This window comes from Orycteropus afer, unplaced genomic scaffold, assembly GCF_000298275.1.
Source record: "Orycteropus afer afer isolate SDZICR_OR568_19922 unplaced genomic scaffold, OryAfe1.0 scaffold00054, whole genome shotgun sequence".
NCBI lineage: Eukaryota > Metazoa > Chordata > Mammalia > Tubulidentata > Orycteropodidae > Orycteropus > Orycteropus afer.
The window spans coordinates 2,364,841-2,390,211 of record NW_006921641.1 but is presented as its reverse complement, the minus strand read 5'-3'; the positions used below and the strand labels follow the sequence as shown (position 1 = coordinate 2,390,211).

The window sequence follows — 25,371 nt, the reverse complement described above, 5'->3', positions numbered from 1 at the left end:
AGTATGTCTAGACAAAAGGGAATCTACCCATGACCATATATATACATATATGTTGATGTTGTTGTTATTGTTGTTGTTATGTGCCATCGAGTCAGACCCGACTCACAGCGACCCCTCCTTGGGTTTCTGAGGCGGTATCACTACTGAAGTAGATTGCCCCACCCTCCTTCTGAGGAGTGGCTCATGGGTTTGAACCCCCAGCCTTCTGGTTAGCAGTCAAGTCCCTTAGGCACTACGCCACCAGAGCTCCCATATATATATGGGAGCTCTGGTGGCGTAGTGCCTAAGGGACTTGACTGCTAACCAGAAGGCTGGGGGTTCAAACCCATGAGCCACTCCTCAGAAGGAGGGTGGGGCAATCTACTTCAGTAGTGATACCGCCTCAGAAACCCAAGGAGGGGTCGCTGTGAGTCGGGTCTGACTCGATGGCACATAACAACAACAATAACAACAACATCAACATATATGTATATATATGGTCATGGGTAGATTCCCTTTTGTCTAGACATACTTGATCATTCAGCCTGTCTACCTAACTTAAAATCTTGATTACCCATGCACAATTTTGTGTGGAAATCAGGTATCCTGACTGCCCCCACAAGTTTAAGATAGCTGGGAAGTGGTACACATGGGTTTATTATAAATACTTCCAGAAGGTAAGGACCCCTGGTGGCACAGTGGTTGAGTGCTTGGCTGCTAACTGAAAGTTAGGCAGTTTGAACCCACCAACCACTCTGCAGGAGAAAGACGTTGCAATCAGCTTCCGTAATAGTACAGCCTTGCATATCCTATGCAACAGTTCTGCTCTATACCTATAGGGTCTCTATGAATTGAAAGCTCATCTAGCAATATGGAAATGGCAGTGGAGGAAAATGTTTTGGAGTGAAGGATTATGTATGTGTAGTGCAGATTTCCTAATGGTCAGCCTTTAGTGCCAGAGAAGGAAATTTTAATAATAAACAAAAATGTTCAAGGATATTTCTGGATGTTGAGATTTCCTGAATTCAAAATATTGTTAGTTGCCATCAAGTCAGTTCTGACTCATGGCAACTCCACGTGTGCAGAGTAGAACTGCTCCATAGGGTTTTAAAGACTGTCATCTTTCAGAAGTAGATTTCCAGGTCTTACTTTCGAGGGGTCTCTGGGTAGGTTCTAACCACCAAACGTTTGGCTGGTAGTTGAGTGCTTAACTGTTTATGCCACCATGGGACTCAAAATTCAAGATACTGAGGAATAGATATTGTAAAGCTCCAGAATATTTCAGCACCAAACTGATTTTTCAAGGGAAAAATAAGACAAAACAATTTACAGTTTGCTTTGGGGAAGCTACACAGCAGGATTCTGTGAAGAGATAGCCTGCATTTGAAAAAGAAAGGAGATGATGTCTCCTCCGCCTTGAGGTTTCTTTGGTTGAAACTAAGGGCTTTACTTGATTTTACTTTTGAGTGGGGAAAATACTATCTAGGGAATATATCATTAGAATTAAAATGATAGTTTTGATTCAGAATAAACTAGACTATAAAATACTGCCCATGAGATGTTCTATAGGGAACTGGAATAGAATGTTTCATCTTTTCATGAAAATGCTTGTTAGTATATGTATTTATCACATTAACAGCAAAAAATAAAAGGAGACTGCCTTGTGTAGGCCTGTCTGTCCCTGCTTGAGGTAAGGAATTTGTACCTTTCCTATATTTCTATGTAACATTTTTTGAAAAATGATATAATTCTCTATGATTTCAGTTCTTGTTGTTTATTTTTCAATATATACTCAGTAGTAGCCCCTTGAGCCCTGGTGGCATAGTGGTTAAAGTGCTTGACTAATAACCAGTAGGTTGGTGGTTCACATCCATCAGCGGTTCTGTGGGAGAAAGATGAGGCAGATTGCTTCTGTCTAAAAGATTTACAGCTTTGGAAAACCTATGGGGCAGCTATACTCTGTCCTACAGCGTTACTGTGAGTTGGAGTAGACTTGAAGGCAGTGAGTTTGGATTTTTTTTGGTGGTAGCCTCTTATGAAATGGAAATGCATCTCATCCGACCCAAGGTGCATTAGTCCTGTGTTCCCATACTAGGGAAGTAGAAATCAGTACATGGTAGAGTTAGTAAGAAAGCCTTTTTTCCTTGAGAGGTAATTGCATTATGGTTATATTTCAGTAATTCGTCTGACAGGCAAACTTTAAAACCATGAAATAAATGGATGAATGAATGAACACACATATTCATATATTGTATATACTAATTAAAAATACATGTGTATGTGTCTATTATTTAAATAATCCATTTTTGAGCTTCTTACTTTGAGTCAAGGAGCTCTGGTAGCACAGTGCCTAAGGCATCTGACTGCTAACCAGAGGGTTCGTGGTTCAAACCCACCAGCCACTCTGTGGAAGACTGGGCAATCTACTTCCATAAAGATGTACTGCCTTGGAAACCCAGGGAGGGTCTCTATGAGTTGGAATCTACTTGATGGCAGTGAGTTTGGTTTGATTTGGTTTACATTTAATCATAAAGCAGATACCTGATTTGAAAAAAAAAAAAATTCTTATTCCTTACTGCACTTCACAAGTTTGCTCTTTGAAGTTTCTTTTTCTTTTTTTTTTTTCAAATTAAATGAAGACATTCTAAACATACAGTGGTTGCTTTTGCCAAAAAAAAAAAAAAAAAACAAACCCATCATTGTTATTTAAAAATTCCTGTATCCTAGAAACAGATCTACAAGCTTTGATAAAAATAATAAAAGCATCGTTAGAGCAGGTGAAGGGTGGGCAGTTGGAGTGTTGTTGATGGCTGCTGGGCTCCTTGGGTGGGATTGAGTGTTCTTCCCTAACGAGGTCTGGAGCCACACACACCCAGCAGTTGTGCTCCTGCTTTTAATATAGGCCACTTAATGGCTACAGGTGCATCTCATGATTTCAGCAGCCTGACTCTGGTCCAGCAGAAACCAGAGCTCTTCCTCCCACGCATTCAGCTCACATTCCATGAAGTAGCCATCTGAAGCAGGCATCTGCTTTACTTCACCGGGGTTACTGAATGTGTTTTATCACTTCGAACAACAAGTTTAGGCACTATGCTCTTGATTTATGCGTTTTTTTTTTCCCCTGTACTCATCAATTAAAAATATTATACCCACCTTTTGTGATTCGTTTAGATAGTTTTGGATAGCTCTTTGGATCATTTATATAGCTCTTTAGATTTTTCATGAAAATGCAGGATGATTTGCATGTGCTTTAGTTTGTTTTTATAGAGGGAGGCACATGCACTTTTGTTATCAGTGATTCTTTGCCCCATTTGACTTTTTTTTTTCCTTCTAACATTTTAACGCATTCTTGAATAAATAACAAAAGTGGTAAGTAGTAGTGTTTGTTCATAATTCTTTCTTCCTTTCCCTGTTACCATGGCTTTCCTGTGTGGCCACGCCATCAACGTTAGGCTTGACCATGTGACTTGCTTTTTTACCTGTGAGCGTATGAGGATGTCACAGCATGCCAGTTCTGAGTGGAGGCTTTAAGAAACTTTGCATGTTTTCTCTCTTCCTTGTTCTGCCATGAGAAAGGCATACACCGGTCTGTTGGCATGCCAGCTCTCCTCAAGTCTACCGCTTTTCTGAAACCTGCCTTGCTGAAATGCTCATCTATCTTTTTAGGAATATTGGGACAAGCCACTTGTCAGTAGAACAGATGACACTGCTTTAATCCGACAGAATACATAAAGGTCAAAATGCTATTATGGGTGACTTCACCCTCTGGCCACATAGGACTGGAAAAGAGTTAGGCACTTGACCCAAGAAAAACCAATCTGTATTTGGCTAGTTGTTGGGAAGGTGGCCTGGCAGAAGCACTTTCCCCCACAGAAATTAAATTAGGTTCATCAGTTTCTCTTCAGGAACTTGTAAGTTAGAGTTGAGCAGTGACTAACTGAAACAGAAGTGGAACAGTGCCAACACAAGAAGCAGAAGCAGCCAGAGAGAAACTTTCTATCACAATAATACTGGGATATAAGAAGGAACTGTAACTGCATTTATGGGAAAGGGGTGGGACTGGAGTAGCACGTTAACAGGTTGCTGAAAGGACTGTGGATTCCAATTATCTTCCCAGCACTGAAATATGCCCTGTTGTTATTGTTGTTATATGCCGTTGAGTCGGCCCCGACTCATAGCGACCCCTTGTTGGGTTTCCAAGGCAATATCACTATGGAAGTAGGATTGCCCAACCTTCCTTCCGAGGAGTGGCTGGTGGGTTTGAACCGCCAGCCTTCTGGTTAGCAGTCAAGTGCTTTAGGCACTATGCTACCAGAGCTCCTAGTCTCCATTAAGTCTGGCTTTATGGCTGTCTGTTTCTGAGTTTTCTTGAGACTCCTGTCTTCCTTATTGCTGTATACAGCCTTACTATAAACTCCCATCACTTGTGATAATGTGTACCTCCCTCATTGTTTTGTAGGCAAGAGCCTAGCTAACACAGTGTATTTCTAGCCTTTTCTCTCACAGCTGCATGTCCTGATTACTCAGAGCAGCAAAGGTTGCCTTCTAGAAAGGGAAAAACCAGCTACTTCAATTTTTTTCTTCATTCTCTTTATAGCTCTTACTCCTGTCCACACCCCACTCTTCTGAGGGAGAGTGGGATGAGTTGGCAAGAGAAAAGAGTAGGTGGGTCAGTTCCATCAGGTTTCTGAGACCACTGGAACACTTAGGGAATTATTCTGCCAGAACTGGGGTTCAGAGGACCTGATGTGTGATTGTATTGAACTCATGTCGGAGATCCTATTTGGACTTGTAACAGAACTATTCTCAGGTAGGTCTATGGGATTCTTGCTCACATGAATGGAGGATGTCCAGTTTTAGTTCATTAGTGAATGTGGATGGGGAATGTTTTCAGTAAGACTCCTGAAATCCATCATGCATTCTATTCATTCATCGTTCTTTTTGGTGTGAGCTTTTAGGCAACCACAATGGGGTATGTGTGCACCTACACATTAGGCATGCTCTGCCATGCCTTGGCCATGGAAATTTAGCAAAATTAGATACCTCCCTTTAAGGGAGTTTTTCAAAGACTCTTAGTGGAGAAAATGATTCATACTGTTTCTTGTCAGAGATCCCAGTTTCCAAACCACACCTTAACATACCTCGAGAACATATACTGTGAATAAAAAACCTGTTGAAAGTATTGTAAATTGTATTATTATCTCTGAAGACCAGGTAGTTAGGAACTTTGGAAATAGGCTCATTTGCCCCTACAAAAGACACAAGGGAGGTTCCATCATCATCATCATCATCTCTTTAGCACTTACTGTATACTACCCACTGTATTTTATATGTATTAATTTAAGGTTACATTCTAAAACTAGTATATTACTTGGCTATTTAAAATGTAACTTTTATTCATATAAGAAGATACAGTTATGAACCAAAAATATAATGAGTTAAAAATGGCCAAAACAAATTTTATTCTTTGAACAGAGTGCCATATAAGTTCTTTCTATAAGCTACTTCTAAGTGAGTACAAAGTAAAAATTTGATTAAAATTTTTTGGCTCTATAATTTTATGTAGGAGCTCTGGTAGCATAGTGCCTAAGGCCCTTGACTGCTAACCAGAAGGCTGGTGGTTCAAACCCACCAGCCACTCCTTGGAAGGAAGGTTGGACAATCTACTTCCGTAGTGATACCGCCTCGGAAACCTAAGGAGGGGTCGTTATGAGTCGAGTCCAACTCGATGTCACATAACAACAACAATGTAATTTTATGTACGATTTTTGTTAAGACAGTATTTTAAAAAATACTTGTTATCTGAGTATAGAGCTACTGGCAAGAATTGTTTAGTTGTTTTTTTTTTTTAACCTTCAAATGCAAAATTTGTTGTAGTTATTGTTTGCTGTGAGTCGGCCCCGACTCATAGTGACCCCTCCTTGGGTTTCCGAGGCAGTGTCACTAAGGAAGTATGATTGCCCAACCTTCCTTCCGAGGAGTGGCTGGTGGGTTTGAACCGCCAGCCTTCTGGTTAGTAGTCAAGTGCCTTAGACACTATGCTACCGGAGCTCAAATGCAAAATAAGTCTTTCTAATAAGTAGGTTTCTAGTGCTGGTTGAAATCCATTTTGATACCTTTAAAACAAAGCCAGGTAATCATGTCATATCTGGAAATTATGTAGGAACCAAAGTCCATGAGAGACTCTTACCTTATTCTAGTGCTTTTAATAATAATTATAATAATTAAAACAAAAATCTCAAGGTGAGTTTTTTGCTTTATAATGGATCATGGGGTGAGTGTCACTACTAGTTTGAGTTTTTCTCACAGTTGCTCTATTTAGAGTTGACCACATGTAATGATATCATCTTGCATTTGCGTAGTGTTTCCCAGCTTGTAAATTATATCCATACAAATGCTTTCATATGGCCCCTGCCACAATCATGTGAGGTGGGTGGGTGGGTGTCATTATCTGTGTGTGTCTTTTTTCTTCTGTAGATTGCAGGATCATGAGGGACGGAGCCTGTGGACTGTTTTACTATCACTTTGAATCTCTGAATGTCAGGTTCTTTGTCTATAAAGTGAAAATCTCAGCATTCATTCCACCGGTTTGTTGTGAAATGAAGAATATATGGCATTCTGCCAAGCATACAGTAGCTCCTAACCTTTCTTAGTGTCATATAATTTTCAAAGTAGTGCTCATCAGAATTGTAGGGAGACATTTTGATCAAAGATTTCATAGAAGAATCCTGATCAAAAGGGGGAAAACAAAGAACAGAATTTCAAATTCTTCTGTAAACTAGACTTTTTGGAGCCATGGAGGGTACATTGAACCCCTTAAACTACTGCCTTGTTATAATCTTTAAACCTTAAACCAAAAATATCCCCTGAAATCATCTTAAAACTAAACAGTACCTTAACTAGTGAAAAAGGCCTGGCCTGCCTTGAGCATTATGCTATTTTAAGAGCTATCTCAAAAAAAAAACCAAACTCACTACTGTCAAGTCAGAACCCACTCATAGTGACCCCTCCTTGGGTTTCCAAGGCAGTATCACTATGGAAGTAGATTGCCCAAACTTCCTTCTGAGAAGTGGCTGGTGGTTAGCCTTTTGGTTAGCAGTCACATGCCTTAGGCACTATGCTATCAGCGCTCCTACCTACAAGGGCTCAAATAGACAATAGCAACTTCAAAGAGTCCATCAATCATGCATTTAGCAAGGTCTGTGCATTTAGAAAGGTCCATAAATTCTACCTCTCTATTCTCAGAATAGGAGCTCTGGTAGCATAGTGGCTAAAAGCACTTGACTGCTAACCAGAAGGCTGGCGGTTCAAACCCACCAGCCACTCCTCGGAAGGAAGGTTGGGCAATCCTACTTCCGTAGTGATACTGCCTCGGAAACCCAAGGAGGGGTTGCTATGAGTCGGGGCTGACTCGACAGCACATAACAACAACAACAACAACATTCTCAGAATACATGCACAAAGAAAAGCAGAGAAGAAAAGGAGTGTGAGTATGTGTTTGTATTAGCTATCTGTTGCCGCATAACAAGTTACTCTAAATCTTAGTGGTTTAAAGCAACAAACATTTATCATCTCACAGCTTCTCTGTGTCAGGAATTCACAAGTACCTCAGCTGTTTGGGCTGGCTCAGGGGCTTCCCTGCTGTTGCTGACACAATATTAACAGGGGCTGCAGTCATCTGAAAGCTTGACTGGCTTGGGGGATCTGCTTCTGAGATGGCTTACTCACATGGGTGTTGGCAGGAGGCTTCAGTCCTCATTGCATGGACCTCTCCATAGGCTGCATGAGTATCTTCACAGCGTGAGAGCTGGCTTCCCCCAGAGAGATGGATCAAAGACAGAAAAAGAGACAGACAGAAAGAGAGACCAAGACACAGACTGCTGCCTTTCATGATCTAGTTGCTGAAGTTGCCCACCATCACTTCCCCTTTTTTCTGTCCTTTAGACATCTGTCCCTAAGCCCAGCCCACACTCGAGGGGGAGGAAATTAGATTTCACCTCCTGAAGAGAGCAGTATCAAAGAATTTATGGGTGTATTTTTAAATCATCACAGTGTTTAGTAGGAACAGTGCTATCTTGATGAGAATCAAGAAAAAGAGGAAGTTGAAAATAAACGTAAAAAGGGTCAGCAAACCAATGGAAGGTGTAAAAGTACAGTTGCACATCACAAATGCATTTTTTATTGGCAACAAATCTTTAAATTTTATTTATCACATTGATAGTGGGACATAGCTAGTTTATAGTATGATAACTTTGAGAAAAAAAGAAATTAAGGCTGAAATTTTCCTGTGATGAGATCTATTGAATTGGGCAGTAATCTCTTGGGAGGAGTAGTTGGGGCTGTTTGATGGAGTCATTTAAAAACAGAGCCAGAGAGAAGTTAGTACTGAAAAAAAAAAAAAATGCAGTAAATGACAGAATCAGAATTCTGCAAGCTTGGATTTCCTGATGCTATAATTCTGAATTACTTCATAGACTTAAAAATGTCAATATTCTGTATAACTAATTGGTTCAACAGATTTTTCTTTCAGTTGAGTCCCTTCATCAAAGTTGAGTGTTGTTTTGAAAAAATATTCATATCTCTCACTTTTTTAGTGTTTTTGAAATAAAATACAGACATATTATACTTTATTTTTGTTTGCTCTTGATTTTCATTGGTTATTTTGAAGAATTGGTTTTCCTCAGAGACATATCAAGTTATCATCTCTGATCGGGCAACTCTAGTGATTCAGAATGCCTGTGAAGGGTCCAGTAGGTTTTGCCTTCCTCTTCTGCCCTGACTTGTAACTTTTTTCCTCCCCCCGATATGCAGAATTCTTCCTATGTCCGTCTTTGGTACCAAAGAGAAATTTCCAAGCCCCCTTTGTGAAGGTGAACTTCCTGGGTGGAGCAGACAGTTCACTTGCTTGGCTGTTAACTGATTGCACCCAAAGGCACCTTGGAAGAAAGGCCTGGTGATCTGCTTCTGAAAAATCAGCCATTGAAAACCCTGTGGAGCACAGTTCTACTTTGACAGCTAGGAGTAGCCATGAGTCAGACTAGACTACACCTCAACCAGTATTTTTGTGAGGATAATAGAAAGCTGATAGCATTCATCTCCCTTAAAGTTCTCTGACTCCCAGTTGTTTTAATAAAAGTTACTTCTCTGCCCTTTCCAGGCCTTCATCCATACCACCTTTGATTCATTCCTCTTCATTTACTTTCCCTGTGTTCTATCCCCATGTTACGACCTTTTCAACACTTACTCTCTGCCTTTACCAGAGAGGGAGCATCGAGTGGAACATTAGTTAAAGGTTGAAAAGGAGAAGAAGAATGCAAACTGTTTTCTTTGACTTGACTGAGGCCAAAGGAAAATGGGAAAAGTAGAGAAATATATATATATACACCTAGGAGTATGTGCAAAGAATCAAGAGAAAATGGAGGGATCTGCTGTTTGGTCCTGTTTTTTTGAGGAAGGGATAGTTCATTTGGGTCTAAATGATGAAACTTGGAGAAGAGAGGTGGAAAGGTTTTTTAGGGAGAGGAAACTGCATGTAAGGAAGCAGGAGTATGAGTGACAATTAGGATTTGGCCCAGATAATGCCTTGCCTCTGCATGGGAATGTGGCAGGAGATGGGGCTGGGTTGGGTCTGAGTGGCAGAGGGTCCTAATTGCCTTCTAAGGAGTTTGATTTTGTCATTATATTGATTATTTGTTGTGGTGTTGTGTACCATCAAATCGATTCTAACTCATAGAGACCCTATAGGACAGAGTTGAACTGCCCCATAGGGTTTCCTAGGGTATAATCTTTATGGGAGCACATTGCCAGGTCTTTTTCTGTGGAGCCACTGGGTGGGTTTGACCTGCCAACCTTTTGGTTAGCAGCTGAGTGCCTAACCGTTGTACCACCAAGGCTCCTTATACTGGTTATTTGTTGTAGTTGTTGTTATGTGCCCTCGAGTCGGACCCGACCCATAGCGACCCCTCCTTTGGTTTCTGAGGCAGTATCACTATGGAAGCAGATTTCCCCATCTTCCTTCCGAGGAGTGGCTGGTGGGTTTGAACCACCAGCCTTCTGGTTAGCAGTCAGGTGCCTTAGGCACTACGCTACCAGATCTCCCTATACTAGTTATGTTGTTGTTGTTGTTGTTGTTTGCTGTCGAGTCAGCCCTGACTCATAGCGACCCCTCCTTGGGTTTGTGAGGCAGTATCACTACGGAAGTAGATTGCCCAGCCTTCCTTCTGAGGAGTGGCTGGTGGGTTTGAACCGCCAGCCTTCTGATGAGCAGTCAAGTGCCTTAGGCACTATGCTACCAGAGCTCCTCTAGTTATAGAGAACCTTAATTCTCAGAGTGGATGGTTGATATAATCTGGGGCCTTCTTGGGAAATGGGTGTCCACTTAATCAGGCTTGCGAATAAATCATGAAATCTTTACTTTGCCAAACAAATAGCCCAGTGGGTAGCTGTCTATCCTCTTAGTCAGACTTGCTTCTCAACATACAGATAAACAGATACTATTTATGGAAATGATGAGTGATACACCAATGGCAAATGCCTCTATTTACTTATTGAAAAACAACACATGTGGGTATAAATAAAACGTAATTCTGTTCCCAAATTAAGGGACAGAAATCCTGAGTCATGTGAAGCATCTCTTACCCTCTGTTTCTGTAAGAAGCTCACACATGCCAGCGAGACTGTGTATTAGAGATATGTTATGGATGACAGGTAAGTGTTTGCTGCTCTGCTCCTGGTACTTCTGCTTTAGGGAGCAACAGTGAATCATCTTGTCAATCGCATGGAAGCTTCCTCCATCTTGTTTTGCTGTTGCAAAGACAGGTGCAGCATCTTTGAGGAATTTGTGGAGATTTTTTAGGTGTGAAAAATACATCTTTTAAATGGCATTTTCCCTTTAGGAGATAAACTTGTAAAAAGTGTAACATCTTCAACCATGAAGCAAAGTAGTTATCGTCATCATCATCATCATCATCATCAACATCATCATCATCATATGCTGGCCAACTCCCATAACCTCCCCAAGTGTGGGTCCCATGGTTATCAAAACTCTAGATCCAGGCTGTGGATTATATTCTCAACTCAGAATCAAGAAAATGGACACATTGAGTTCTTTCCCTCCCGCCTCTCCTTGTTAAGTTATGCATGTGGAGGATGTATTTCTTCAACTCTTCAGTCACAGTATTTCAAATACCACAGTTTTCTAGTATTGAGGATAGGAACAGAAGAGAGATTTCCAGGTAAATTCTAGCCAGGTGAGTTTTTAAGCTCTGTTGAAGGAAACACCATAGAACAGCCCAGTGCACTTGTAGGAATGCCAGGTCCTGAGGCATGTTCCCTATTGCTGCCTCTGGCAACCTGGGAAGTTACTGCTTTACCTGGATGACAGTCTTGAGACTGCCCTGAGCCTTCCAGTCTGTGAGTTAGTGCCTCAACTATGAGCTAAAGAGGTATGTCTGAACAGTTGACTCTGTGATGTTAAAGAAAAATATTTTATAAAAGAACGTCAGAAAATGAAAATGTCATGAAGCTTTTTGGTTGTTTTGTTACTTTTCTACTTGTATTACCAACTTTGTTTCATTCCCCAAACATTGGGTCAGATCCTACTGGGTGACTAAGCGTCTTGTTGGGAAAAAAAAGTTAGTCTTTTGGCTATAAAATATATTATACCTTCAAAAATACTTATTTCTTTCCAAGGGTAAAAATAAGACCTTCTTATATTTTTAGAGAAGAGAACTTACGCTTGGTATTTAATAGGGCACATCTCCAAGGAGAACAAAGGAAAGATTAAAACTATCCCAAAATCTCAAGATGTGCTTTTTAATGTCTTAGGGGTGGAGGGAGGGTAGTGGAGGAGTCTAGCTAACTGAGCAGTATTGAGGGTCAGAAAATGTATGAGGGTGAAAATCATCCTTAAATTTTGAATCAAGGTAAAATAAAGATTAAATGAGTAAAACAGGAATCTGACCTGACTCCTGAAATAAGAAGAAATGTGAGATGAAATGTACCATCTTTGTTATAGCTAGTCCCTCAGCCAGTCTGATCTAGGAACCGAAATGCATTTCTCTTTTTTTTGGTGAATTTTGTACCTTAGAGGCAATTCAAAACAGAGTTGCAGTATCTTGGTAGTGGGGTATTGGATAGTTTTTTTTTTTGTTGTTGTTTTTTTTTTTTGCCTAACAAAATTTATGGCTACTTAAGAAGCAGAAATATGACAAAATTATATACCTATTTAGGATCACAGATTTTATCAATAAAATTAAAAGAAATGTCTATCATATGTCAGTGTGATTTTTGCATAATATATTGTGAGAATTTGGGAGCAAATAATTATATACAATATACAGACAAACAAATGTATACAACATATATAATACATTCAATTTATTTACAGTAAATAGGGAACGTAAAGCAGAGTACAGAGGAGACAGATGGTGTGAGGGTATTGCACTGTTATGGAAAGCAGTCAGGAAAGGGGATCTAATAATGTGACATTTGAGAGAGGGCTTACAAGGGGTGAGAGAAGAAGCTGGATGTAGCTGAGGGGAGAGTATTTCGATAATGGGAACAGTAAACACAAAGGTCTGAGACAGGAGTTGTTAATGTTGTTGTTGTCATATGCTGCCGAGTCAGACCCAACTCATAGTGACCCCTCCTTGGGTTTCCGAGGCAGTATCACTACGTAAGTAGGATTGCTCAACCTTCCTTCTGAGGAGTGGCTGGTGGGTTTGAACCGCCAGCCTTCTGGTTAGCAGTCAAGTGGGAGTTGTTAATAGGTGCTGTCAAATTGGTTCCAATTCATAGTGACCCTGTGTACAATAGACTGAAACACTGCCCAGTCCTGCGCCATCCTCACAATCGTTGCCATGTTTGAGCCCATTGTTGCAGCCAGTGTGTCAGTCCATCCATTTAAGGGTCTTCCTCTTTTCCCTGACCCTCTACTTTACCAAGCATGATGTCCTTGTCCAGGGACTGGAGAGTCCCTCCTGATGACGTGTCCAAAGTACTTGAGACAAAGTCTCACCATCCTCACTTCTAAGGAGCCTTCTGGCTGTACTTCTTCCAAGACAAGTTTGTTTGTTCTTCTGGCAGTTCACAGTATGATACAGGAGAGTGCCCCAAGTTTAAGGAATAGCAAGGAAGCCGGAGTGAATGGGCCAGGGAGAAGAGCAAGAGATGAGGTCAGGGAGGTCACAAGTGTTGGTTTGTAGAAGACTGTGCTTCACTCTGAGGCCTTTGGCTTGTATTCTGAAATGGGAAGCCACTGAAGGGGAGCACTGTGGAGTGACCAACACACATGAAAAAAGGTTTCATGAGTGCTATGTGGAGAGTAGACTAAAGGAGGGCCAGGATAACAGTAGGCAGTCCAGTTAGGAAGCAGTTCAAATAACCCAGAAAAAAGAGGACGGTGGATTGTACCAGGGTGTCTGCAGTGGAGGTGAGAAGCCATCACCTTCTGGAAAAAAAGCTAATAGGATTTGTTGTTGTTAGATCAGGATGACTTAGGGATGGACAGGTTTGGGTTTGGATATAGGGAGGGATCAGAGTTTAATTTTTGTTATGTTTACTTGAGGTGCCCATTCATCATTAGACATTTTCTTGGCAAAGTCTCCAAAGCAGTTGTATGTGTATGTTTGTGTACACACAAACACATACATTACTAACATATACAGGGTAGTGGTCTAGGCTAGAGTTGTGTATTTACTACACAGAAGTCTGTAGATGGTATTTAAACCCATGAGACAAGATGAGCTGATCTCAGATCTCATTGTAGACAGAGAAGGGAAGGCTACAAAGCCTGAGCTCTGAGCCTCTCCAGGATAGGATCCTGAGAAAGAATGACCAGGGAGGTAGATGAGAATCATGAGTGAGTGGGGTGGCTTGGAAGCCAAGTGAAGAAAGTATGTCCCCAAGCAGAGAGTGCTCTACTGTGCCAAATATGCTGAAAGTTTGAATAAGGAAGAGCCTGGAAAATTGCCTTTGGTTTTGTCATCATGGTAACAGCTTTGGTGAAATAAATGGTGGTAGCAAAAGCCTGATTGGAGCAGGGCCAGGGGAGAGAAAATGGGAGGAGAGACCGTGCAGAAGACAGTATAAACAGCCCTTCTGAGGAGTTTTGCTGTAAGGAAAGCAGAGAAATGTCTGCAGTAGGGCAAAATAGGCACAGTGCCAGGGGTGGTGATGGGTGGCCTGTAAAGACTGGAGATAGTACAGCATGTGTGGGTGTGCTAATGGGAACAGTAGAGAGGATGTTGTAGAATGAGCAAGAGAGGAAGGGAATCGCATGGTTCAGTGATGGGTTGGCCATAGATAGGTCCACATCCTTCATCAGGAAGAAGGCAGGACAGCTACAGATAAGGGTAAGTGGTTAGACATGTGTCTTACAGCTTTTCTTTTCTCAGTGAAACAGTAACTGAGAGTGTGCAACTAGATAGCTGCTGCATTTTTGGTCAAATAGATATTTCTGGGACTGTATTTACATTTTCAAACATGGCGTACATTTGAAGCCTACTTTTTTCAAAATAATTTTTTGTTGAAAATAATACACAGCAAAACAAATACACCAATTCAAAAGTTTCTATATGTACATTTTAGTGACATTGATTACATTCTTCAGAGTTGTACAAATGTTTTTACCCTTCTTTTCTGAATTGTTCCTCCCCCATTAACATAAACTCATAGCCCCGTAGGCTTCCTATCTAACCTTCTAGTTGCTGTTGTCAGTTGGAGATAGTTACTGAAAAGAGCACAATGCTCAAGGCATGCGTTCTTTACTATTGAAACCTACCGCCTTCCAGTTGATTCAGACTCACAGTGACCGTATAGGACCAAGTTGAACTGCCCCATAGGGTTTCCAGGGCTGTAGATCTTTACAGTAGCAGACTGCTTTATCTTTCTCCTGCACAGCAGCTGGTGGGTTTGAACCACCAATCTTATGGTTAGCAGCGAAATGCTTTAACCACTATGCCACCAGAGTGCCTTTCTTTATCAATTAAGTTAAACTATTGTTTGGGAAATCTACTTATTATGAGTGAATAAATAAGCAATTTAAAGAAACTCAGCATATATCTAGAAATTTATTCTTGTCTTAAACTCTTTGAAATATGTTCTCTTTCTTTGCCTCTCTACGAGTCAGTCTCCTTATATATGTATAAATAGAAGGAAATCCTTGACTAGTGTGAGAAAGAGATAAGTTGCTGGTGTACAGTTTCCTTCAATGCACATTTATTAAGAGAGATTTGAAAGGGGGAGAAAGCTCAGATATTCTTCACTTAGATGTGTATCACCTGTCTAGCAACTATTTGTCTTTTCACCTCTTTATCTGAACTCATACCTGAAAAATTCAACAGAGAGAGCAGGAATGTCACTCTAGATTTTTATCTGAGGAGGTCCTGACATCAGAATTAGGGAGTTCCGCTGAGTTTCCCCCGTGCAGGGTTTTGTAGGACTGGAAACCTGACGAAGTAATAGATTTGATATTAATTTCTGTTTACATAGCACCTTTCTTGAGGAATAGTTAAAGCACTCTGCTGCTAACTGAGAGGTCGGTGGTTAGCTCCATAGGAGAAAGATGAGGTAGTCTGCTTCCCTAAAGATTAAGGAGCTCTGGTGGTGGTGTGTGAAAGGCATTTGGATGCTAATCAGAAGGTCAGTGGTTCAGACCCACCAGCTGCTCCCTGGAAGGAAGAAGGGGCAATATACTTCTGTAATAAATCAGAAACCAGCCTTAGAAACCCTGTGGAGCAGTTCTTCTCTGTCCTGTAGGGTCACTGTGAGTCAGAATTGACTCTATGGCAATGGGTTTCTCAAGGAACACAAAGCAATCTAGAGACATTATTTTAATAGTCCAGGAGGAGTTCACAAGCCTGGAGAGCTGAACAGTAAAGTCATTTTATCTTAAGCATTATTTAATACTTTCATGATTTGTCCTTCAAAGAAATCTTGGCCTTCAGGGAACCAGTGGGCCTGTAAGTGGGAGAATGACCTGTTAGCGCTGTTTTCTTCACACCCTGAAGAGAATACATGACTTATGCATCTACTCAGCCCTGAGGGCTCTTTAAACAAGTTTTAGTTAATGGGCTGAGTGATGGCTTTTGACCACAGACAGGTCTCTTCTTCCTTCTCAGAGGGAGGGTCTTGACTTTGCTGGTTGGTCCCTGTTTGAGTTGGATGCCTGTGAATGTGCTGTCACAGCATTCTGGAGGAGTGCTGAGGGGTGTATTTGCTCATGACATCTGATGTGAGACTTGAACTGGTTATATTTATTTTTTTGGCTGCCTTTGCTTATGGTCACTTCCTAGTCTAATGACTGAAAGATGGCAACTGTGCTCTTTTCTAAAGTCCATTTGTCAAGAATAATTTTCACAGTTTTGAATTTTTCTATATTACTAGTGGTTGGGAAGCAGAGTGAAAGCATTTTATCTTGGGAAGGTATCTGCTTCTCTTCCATCCCATTTGCTGTTCACTCTGAATGTCTGTGGTTTGTTTTAAAACTGTGCCAGTGCCTCTTCTTGGAGGTATAAATTCACACAAGGTCTGGCAGAAGCTTCAGACAGGATGTTGACTCTTGAGTGTCTTGACGGGCTGACTAGGAGGCCCAGTGGAGGTGCTACATGGCTCCAGGCAATCTAAGTTTCTAGCCAAAGCCTCTAAAACTCAAGGTTTTAAAGTGCTTGCTTAAGATTTCTTAGCTAATTTACCTACAGAGATCTAAAAATTAAGCTTTTTTTTCCCTCAAGAGGGACCAGTTACGAAAACTGTGCCACGGTTTTCCTGTTAACTCTTGACTGGCCTCACTTTCATTTCTCAGATCTGTAATTCTTAATCCTCCAGAGGTACTATTGGGGATGGTGTTCAATCATAGATTTGACCATGAGCATGGTATGCAACCGTTCTGGGTTTCAGTTTCCTCCCTGGTGAAGCAAGGCCTTAGACTAGCATGACCTCTAGCATCTTGTGAGCACCTCATCTGTGCAGAGTTTAACAACTGCTGTTGCCCCCATAGACATGCTCAAAGCCCTTCATTTATTTCCCATTTCCTGGGTACCTACTGTATGTAAGGTACCAGGGGTCCTTGAATATTAGCTTATTCAAGGAAAGGCAACCAGTTGCCATGAATCATTTGCAACTTGTGGCAACTCCATGTGTGTCAGAATAGAAACACTCTCCATAGGGTTTTCAACAGCTGATTTTTCTGAAGTAGATGCCAGGCCTCTTTTTTTGAGGTGCTTCTTCGTGTATTCGAACCTCTAACCTTTTGGTTACCAGCCAAGTGAATTAACTGTTTACACTATCTAGGGACTTCACTTATTCAAGGCAGATGCCTGTTATAGGCCAAGCCTGTTACTCAATTCCTACTAAATTCTTGAAAGATGAATGGTATTCTCTTCAGCTTGTTACATGTGAGAAATTTGAAGCTTAGAGCTGTGGACCTTAGTTTTATGTACTTTAAAATTTAAACTTTTTACACCCTACCATACATATGTGGAAAGGATTTTAAGGGCATGCAGTTAGGGAACTGTGTTTTCTAACTCATCCAATATTTATGGAGATCCTGTCAGAGCTATGAATGACAATCTAATGTCTAAAACAGTTGTGAGTTTCCTCACTATCCATTTCAGGATTGATATTGAAGACTGAGGCTAATTATAATGAAGAAATAGGTACTTCATGAAGAGACAAGAGGACTCCCTGAGAATACAAGTATCTGTTTTAGAATCTCATTGCTTTAAAGCAGATTGCCTGTAAAACACAAGGAAAAATATGAAATCACTGTATCTCCTTCTCCAAGAAGATGTGGACATTGTAAAAGTCAGAATTAAGTCATATGAAACTGTCTCTACCTTTTGACAATACAGATGATTCTAGGCCTTTTTTGGGGCAACAAAATAGTCTAAGTTTTTAAAAACAATAACTGAAGTGCCTGTGAAGTGACTACTATAGCTGGGAGGTGAGATGGGAATAATGATTAAGTGCTTGCTTTCTTTGGATGTCTCAGTTCTCCTAAGTGAGCATAATTTAGGTGACTCTGTGAGCATCTGCATGGCAGCTGCGGGTACTATAGGGAATGCCAGAGAGGACAAAATAGTTGGCATACTGTTTCTAATTTCATTTTTGTACCAAGAGCCAGAAAAAATACAAGCTTATAGTCTTTTGAAATGGGAAGTTGTTGTCTCTTTTTTCCGTGGGCTTTATACACATACACAAAGTATCCTCAAGATATTTTTAAGCATAGTCTGAAACCTTAGACTATAAGCTATTTTTTTTTTTAATGAAGTGGGGGAGGCTATTGTAAAAAAATAATAATAAAAGGTGAATTTTATCTGATTATAGAATCAGCATTCCATTGTAGTTTTTTACTTCTGAGGTAGACACCTAGGTAATTTAAAAATGTTACACAAGCATTTAAAGCTGAAGTAGGCAAATTGTGTTTCTGTAAAGTTTTATTGGAACAGAACCATGTCCACTTATTTACATATTGTCTGTGGCTGCTTTCTTGCTACACCAGCTAAGCTGAATAGTTGCAACAGAGTCCTTTTGGCCACAATTACTATCTGGACATTTACAGAAAGAATTTACCTACCCCAATATAGGAGTTTCTATATTGGGGTATAGAAATATATATAATTAACATGCTTGGCTGGTAAATGAACAGATGGCTGCCACCCAGCAGCACCTTGGAAGAAAGGTCTGGTGATCTATTGAAAACCAGCCATTGAAAACCGTATACATATAGAACGTACAGTTCTATATGTGAATTGGAATTAACTTAATGGCAACTGGTACTGATGTTGGTACCCTTGCTATAAAACACTGATTATGATTCTGACTTCTACTGGTCCCATAGCTTCCTATTGCATGCCCTTTGCAAGGTGCTGGAAGGCCTCTGGGGTATCTCCCTACTTTAGCAAAGGTGCCCTGATGTCTATTATTATAGAACCACTGATGACAGAGAAATAGTCTTAGAGAAACAACGGAGGGAATTGAGACTCTTTTCTTTTCTTTGGAGAAATCATCATCTCCCTCTGTGAAATGAGAAGGCCAATCCAGCTGGTCTCTTCAGGTCCCTTCTAACTTTAACTTTGTTTGATTCCATAACAGTCATTTTTAAGAAGTTGAAGGACTGTCACGTGGAAGAGGCATTAGATTTTGTGATCATGAGCAGCTGTAGGATTAATGCGTGTAAGTTACTATTAGAACATACATTAGCTCAAGAAAGACTAGAACTTGACAGTAACTGTTCATCACTAGAGTGTACTGGATTGTAGTGGATAATGAGTTCCCATCACTAAAATAATCAAACAAAAACCCGTTGCTGTTGAATCAATTCCCATTCATAGTGACCCTCTACCACAGAGTAGAACTGCCCCATAGGGATTCCAAGGTTGTCATCTTTATGCAAACAGACTGCCACATCTTTCTTCCACAGAAGGGCTTTGAATTTGAACCATTGACCTTTTAGTTAATGGTCAAACTCTTAACCACTAAACCAAAAAAAATCAAACTCACTGCCATCCAGTTGATTCCAACTCATAGCGACCTCCTTTGGGTTTCTGAGACAGCAAATCTTTATGGAAAGTAGATTGCCCAGTCTTCTTTCTGCAGAGTGGCTGGTGGGTTTAAACCACCAACCTCTGGTTAGTGGTCAAATGCCTTAGGCACTATGCCACCAGAGCTCCTTATGCCACCATAATTTGAGGTGTTCAGAATGAGCCCTGGCAGCTCAGTGGTTAAGCTCTTGGCTGCTAACCAAAAGGTCAGTGGTTCAAACCCAGCAGCCTTTCCACTGTGGAAAGATGTGGCAGTTTGCTTCTGTAAAGAGTATATCCTTGGAAACCATATGGGGCAGTTGCAATGATTTGAAATTCATTTGCCAGCACACAACAACAGCAGCAGAGGTATTCACATAAAAGCTAGATGTCGACTTTGTATGTGGAATTCAAGCCCTGGTTAAGAGCTAGTTGAATCAGAAAGGCTTTGAGCCTCATTCAAACCTTGAAATTCTAATGGCTTCTTTAGTTAAAGTTCTTGCTTCTCAAGATCAGATTCTTTCCATAAATTGTTTTGTTGATGGTGTATAGAGGCATCTGGAATAATTTCTTAAAAATATAATCCTGGTAAAACTAAAGCAATGAGAAGAAGGGGTTATAGACGAAACCCCTGGTTGAAGGGGGAATATAGACGAAAGAGTGACCACAGAGTCAGTCTTCCCTTTGGCCACTGTGATAGCACAGTGATCATCTGGAGAGGCACTGCTTTCTACTAGAAAATATCAGCTCTGTCCCCCCCGCCCCATGGTTTGTAGAAAAGGTGAAATGACTTGTCCAGAGTCACACCCTGAATTCATGATTGAGCTGGGAGTAGAATCCAGAATCTGACTTTGAGGCTAGTGCCCGTTATGTTAACATTGCTGCCTCCACTGTGTGGCATTTGGTTTTTAAGAGAGGTCCATGTGAGTGAAAGAAATACCTGCTAGAGGTGGTCTGAAAATAGCAACAGTGAAAGCTCCAGGGAGGTGTTTTAACAGAGGCAAACCTTTAGCCCCATGACCTTGCCTAACTTTTTCTTAGATGAGCCCTGTTCACAGTAAAACAAAATGTATGTTGCATCAATTCACATTGAGAAATAATGCCCTCAAGTTGTGAAAAAGCAGTGGGCTCCCGCAGCTGCGTCACAGGATTTGATCACTTCAGTTCCGAGTGCCAGGAGATTTGAGACAGATGTTTTCAGACATGCCGCATGCTTAAAACATTTCCAGGGGTCGGGCTGCAAATAGTGACTTAATAAGTGGAGAAACAGGGAAAGTATGCAAGCCGAGGACACAAGCGTTTATTCACCACTAGGTTCATGGCCAAGCCCCTTTGCATTACATCTGCCTGTCAGGGTTGGCTCTTTAATCTGTTGTGCCCTCGGTATTGCTCTTTGTCTGCCCATGAATAAAGTGCAGCATTGTGGTTAGTAATCCCACTCCAGTGACTCGACTTCAAATGTGGTTTTGGAGTGCATCCCAGAGTTCTGTTTGCTAAGCTTCCTACTCCTGTTTCAGAGACAGAGACATCACTGGATACAGAGCAGCGAGCATTCAAGGCTTCCCTCTTTCCTTAAACCTGTCGGGTTGTGGGCTCTCCCTTTCCCCTTCTCGTTCCTTTCTTTTCTTTCCTTTTTTTTTTAATTTCCTTTTTTTTTAAAAAAAAAAAAAAAAAAAAAAAAACTTTCCAAGGCAAGTTCATGGATACTAAGCTGATGTGTTTGTTGTTCTTTTTCTCCCTGCCTCCACTCCTAGTGAGTAACCACACTGGCCGCATCAAGGTGGTCTTTACTCCGAGCATCTGTAAAGTGACCTGCACCAAAGGCAGCTGTCAGAACAGCTGTGAGAAGGGGAATACCACCACTCTCATTAGTGAGAATGGTCACGCCGCCGACACGCTGACAGCCACGAACTTCCGAGTGGGTGAGTTCCTCCCAGTCCCTCACTGTCCTTACCGGATAGATTATTATGAGGTCTGAGTGCTTTGACACCCCCTCCATTCCCACCACCATTTATGTGCATGGATTTCTGTCCCTGAGTACGAATATGCTTCTTTCACAGGATTTTTTGAGTTACTTTCTGAATCATTTTAAACCTGATTTTGGCTTCTTAGGGACATGGCAACTGGAATATTGCTGCTTATTGCTTATCATTTACACAGTTATGTGGTGATGAGGAGGAATCATAGGGCAGAAAACAGGTTGTAGATAATGAACCTAATGTAAAACTTGTATTCATCACATTTTATCTATCCAGTGAGAAGCAGACTTTGCATTAGATTTGACTCATGTCATTAATAAAAAGTAGGTGATAATGGAATTTAAACTTTTACTTCATAAATAGCCATCCCCCCCCCCAAAAAAAAATCACTCTCTGAAAGTTGTCAAAAACCTATATTCTGGTTATAGGAAGAGATATAGACTTGCATCTTTTGCCAGGTTTCTGCTCTGAATTATAAATTGATATATAACCTGGATTTGGGTGAAGAGATACTAATGGAAGAATTACTGTCATCACTCAAACATTTTAAGTCTTTCATAATGAATTTAAATTTGAATTATGGTAGTCACTGACTGGAAAAAGGGCTTTTTGCTTCTTTTAAAATTCTTTCTTTTTTACTTTCTTGTAAATTGAGAAAGTATTGCAGTCCACTGAGTGCTGTCACATTGCCATATTGTCAGGCAATGCAGTATTTTTGTCGCAGAAAAAATGTCTTTTATTATTTTTTGACCAATTATGGCTTGCCTTGTGTACTCAAATAATCACAGACACCCACGTTATATATGAGTTACTCACAAGAATAACCCAAATGTCAGACAGATAATAACATTGGCTAGATCTGGTCTTTTTATGGAATATTGCTGTTTAGTCTTGGGAGTGTGTGTCTAGGGGTGAGAGGGGGTGTCTATTTCAAACTGATTTCCATCAAGACAAAATACAAGGGACAAGCTTGGAATCCTTGTTAGCTCTTTGACTGCATTATTGTGACTTCTAACTGGGAGCTCTGGTGGCATAGTGCCTAAGGCACTTGACTGCTAACCAGAAGGCTGGCAGTTCAAACCCACCAGCCACTCCTCAGAAGGAAGGTTGGGCAATCTACTTCTGTAGTGATACTTCCTGGGAGACCCAAGGAGGGGTCGCTGTGAGTTGGATAAGACTTGACGGCAGTGAGCTTGTGTGTGTGTGTGTGTGTAAAACCCTTATAGGGTCCAGGCAGTATTCATGATTGTCTGTACTTGTGAAAGCAAGTGCCCATAGACACTATTTAAATAGGTATTATAAAATTGTATAATAGGGGTACCTCAGGCATATTTTTAAAAGAATTAAGCTGTTCGGTGCCAAATGGCACTTTATGCTCCTCAGGGCAGGGGAGTGAGTATGAATGGGACCGTGTGGTGAACTGATGATGAGGAACTGGCTTCTGGTCCTGGTCCCACCATTAATTAGCTAATCCACAGAGTGTGCCAGTTAATGTTTCTGGACCTCGGTTTTTCTCACCCATCAAATAAATGGGATTGTAGTTAATCACTTCCAAGATTCAGTTTGTCTTTGAATTTATGACACTTTATCATTAACAAGGAAGATCATTTTCTGGCTTTTATTGAGGGCTGTGAAAGGAGGCGAAGGGAAAAGGCAATTTCTAACAGGTTCTTATGGGCTTGATAACTGAGCAAAATTATTTTCCAAAAAATTTCTAACACCAGAAATCAACTCTTCCACACAAGGATTAGCAGAGCAGTTTAAATTTTTAAAAAGGAGAATGGAGGAGGGAGCATAGTAATAAGTAGTTTGGTACTGAACATCGTGAGAAGTATTTCATTTATATCCTGAGCTGTTTCCCTCTCCTATTTACGTTTTGGTTCAAATAATTGGGTAGCTTGAAGGACAAATTTTGTAAGTTTTCGTAGACAAAGTAATTTTGCAGAACTTACAGATTATGATTCTTCAGAAATTTTTTAAAAATTCATTTTTAGGCACATCTAAAAGTCCTTTTGGACTTTACTGCTTTTAATATAACTTTTTATTAACTATGAAAAGTACTTTTCTAATTTTCACTCTATATATTTATGCATATTAAATCTGTTGACCAAATGTTTATGCAGTTTGAGGAAAATCCATAATTTATCATAACTTGTTAGCTATACTTTTTGTCCTCTAATATTTAAAGAAAAAAAAAGTTGTTGAGTTTGACTCCAACTCATGATGACCTCATAGGTGTCCGAGCAGAACTGCACTTGTACAGGGTTTTCAGTGACTGCTTTTTCAGAAGTACATCACCAGACCTTTCTTCCAAGGTGCCTTTGGGTAAACTCGAATCTCCAACCTTTTGGAGATTAGCCATTTGTATTACCCAGGGACTCCTTCTGATATTTAAGGTGCTAAAGGCAGGAGTTGCAACCCTTTTTCTGTAAAGGGCCAGATAGTAAATATTTTCAGCCTTGTGGATCTTAGGTCTCTGTTGCAACTACTCAACTCTGCCATCGTAGTGTGGAAGTAGCAACAGACAATATGAATGTGAATGGACGTGGCTGTGTTAGAAAATAGTCAATGGGGTGGCATTTGGCACATATTTGGAGCCATGTTTGGCTGACCCTTGTTCTGAAGAGTTAAGGGAAATCACATGCACCTTACAGTGAAGGAACCTTAATTAAATAATCTATGTAGATCATTGGGAACTTCGGTGCAGATGAATCAAGTGACTTTACTTTTCTTATACAGGAAGTCGTTTAAGTAGCACTAGAACCTGGGTTTCCTTATCCCATCTGGTTACTTACCTCCCTATGGTCTGACCACAAGGCTTGGGAGGGACAGGATTGAATTGGGTCTTGTGGGAAGTCTGTATGGTGTGATTCAGAGAGAGCGAAAGGACCTGTGAGGCCAACAGATCTAGATTCAAATCCTGGCTTCATCACATTCCATCTCTGGGCCATGGGACACGTTCTGGCTCTGTATCCTGTCCAGACCTAACTTGCCTCATTTGCACAATGCAGGTAATAATAGATGTCACAGGGTGTTCCGTAGCAAGCACTTGGGTCATGATAGTTCCTTCCTTCTTTTGTGCTTCTTCTGTGCTGGTTCCTCTGGTCTATGATGACTTCACAGCCCAGATGGGAGAGGCAGGTATTTTCCTCATGACTGTTCAGCTAAGTCTAGAATATTTAGTGAGAAAGATCATCAGTAAGTTCCACCTAACATGATTCTAAAGGTGATGTCTGAATGAAAAAGGTATCCAAAGGAAGTACTTTTAAATTCTAGAATAAACTCTTTATGAGTGATGCTATTGGTGTGGTAGAATATTTACATTAAGTGGAAGTTCCTATAAATTTGGTTTCTAATTCTAAGGATGCCTTTTGTGACAATCTGAGCTCTGCCTCCCTGCTCCCTCTTTACACTTGCCCTGTCCACCATTTTTAAAAATGGAGATATATCCCCACTGAGTGGGCCAGCCGGATAGCCATTGTTGCTTTAATAGAGTCTTTTCCATTTCACAAGTATATGAGGAAGATGAACTTTGGGATTTTAAAATTGCTTATAATATTGCTTAAGTTCCTCTAGCACAAAGAACGCATGAATTCAGGTTGTGACAGCTAGAATATTTCAAATGCAGTAATACTGTAACTTGTTCATCACTTATCTGTAGAGACATTGGAAAGCAGTCATAATTGCTAAAATAACACATTAGGTTTATATAGTGCTGCTGTCTCTGATGAGTTACAAAGAACTCATGCTCCATTTGTTCTAATTGGATAATTATTAAAAACTATTTGTTAATTTAAAAAGTGTCTTCACAAATGCTGAGAGAGGTAAATGGAGGTCTCCATAATTTGCATACGTGGGCACTGAGGCTTTAGTGGCTTGCTTAAAGCTGA

General features: G+C 40.6%; 1 protein-coding gene across 1 annotated transcript in view; it reads left to right on the top strand.

The window, feature by feature from the left end:
• Positions 1–25,371, top strand: part of LTBP1 (latent transforming growth factor beta binding protein 1) — a 727,158-nt gene that overhangs the window by 317,807 nt on the left and 383,980 nt on the right. Inside the window, exon 5 of the mRNA XM_007938788.1 lies at positions 21,257–21,424. Within this exon, the coding sequence (XP_007936979.1) occupies positions 21,257–21,424 (168 nt within the window). The remainder of the gene's footprint in view (positions 1–21,256; positions 21,425–25,371) is intronic.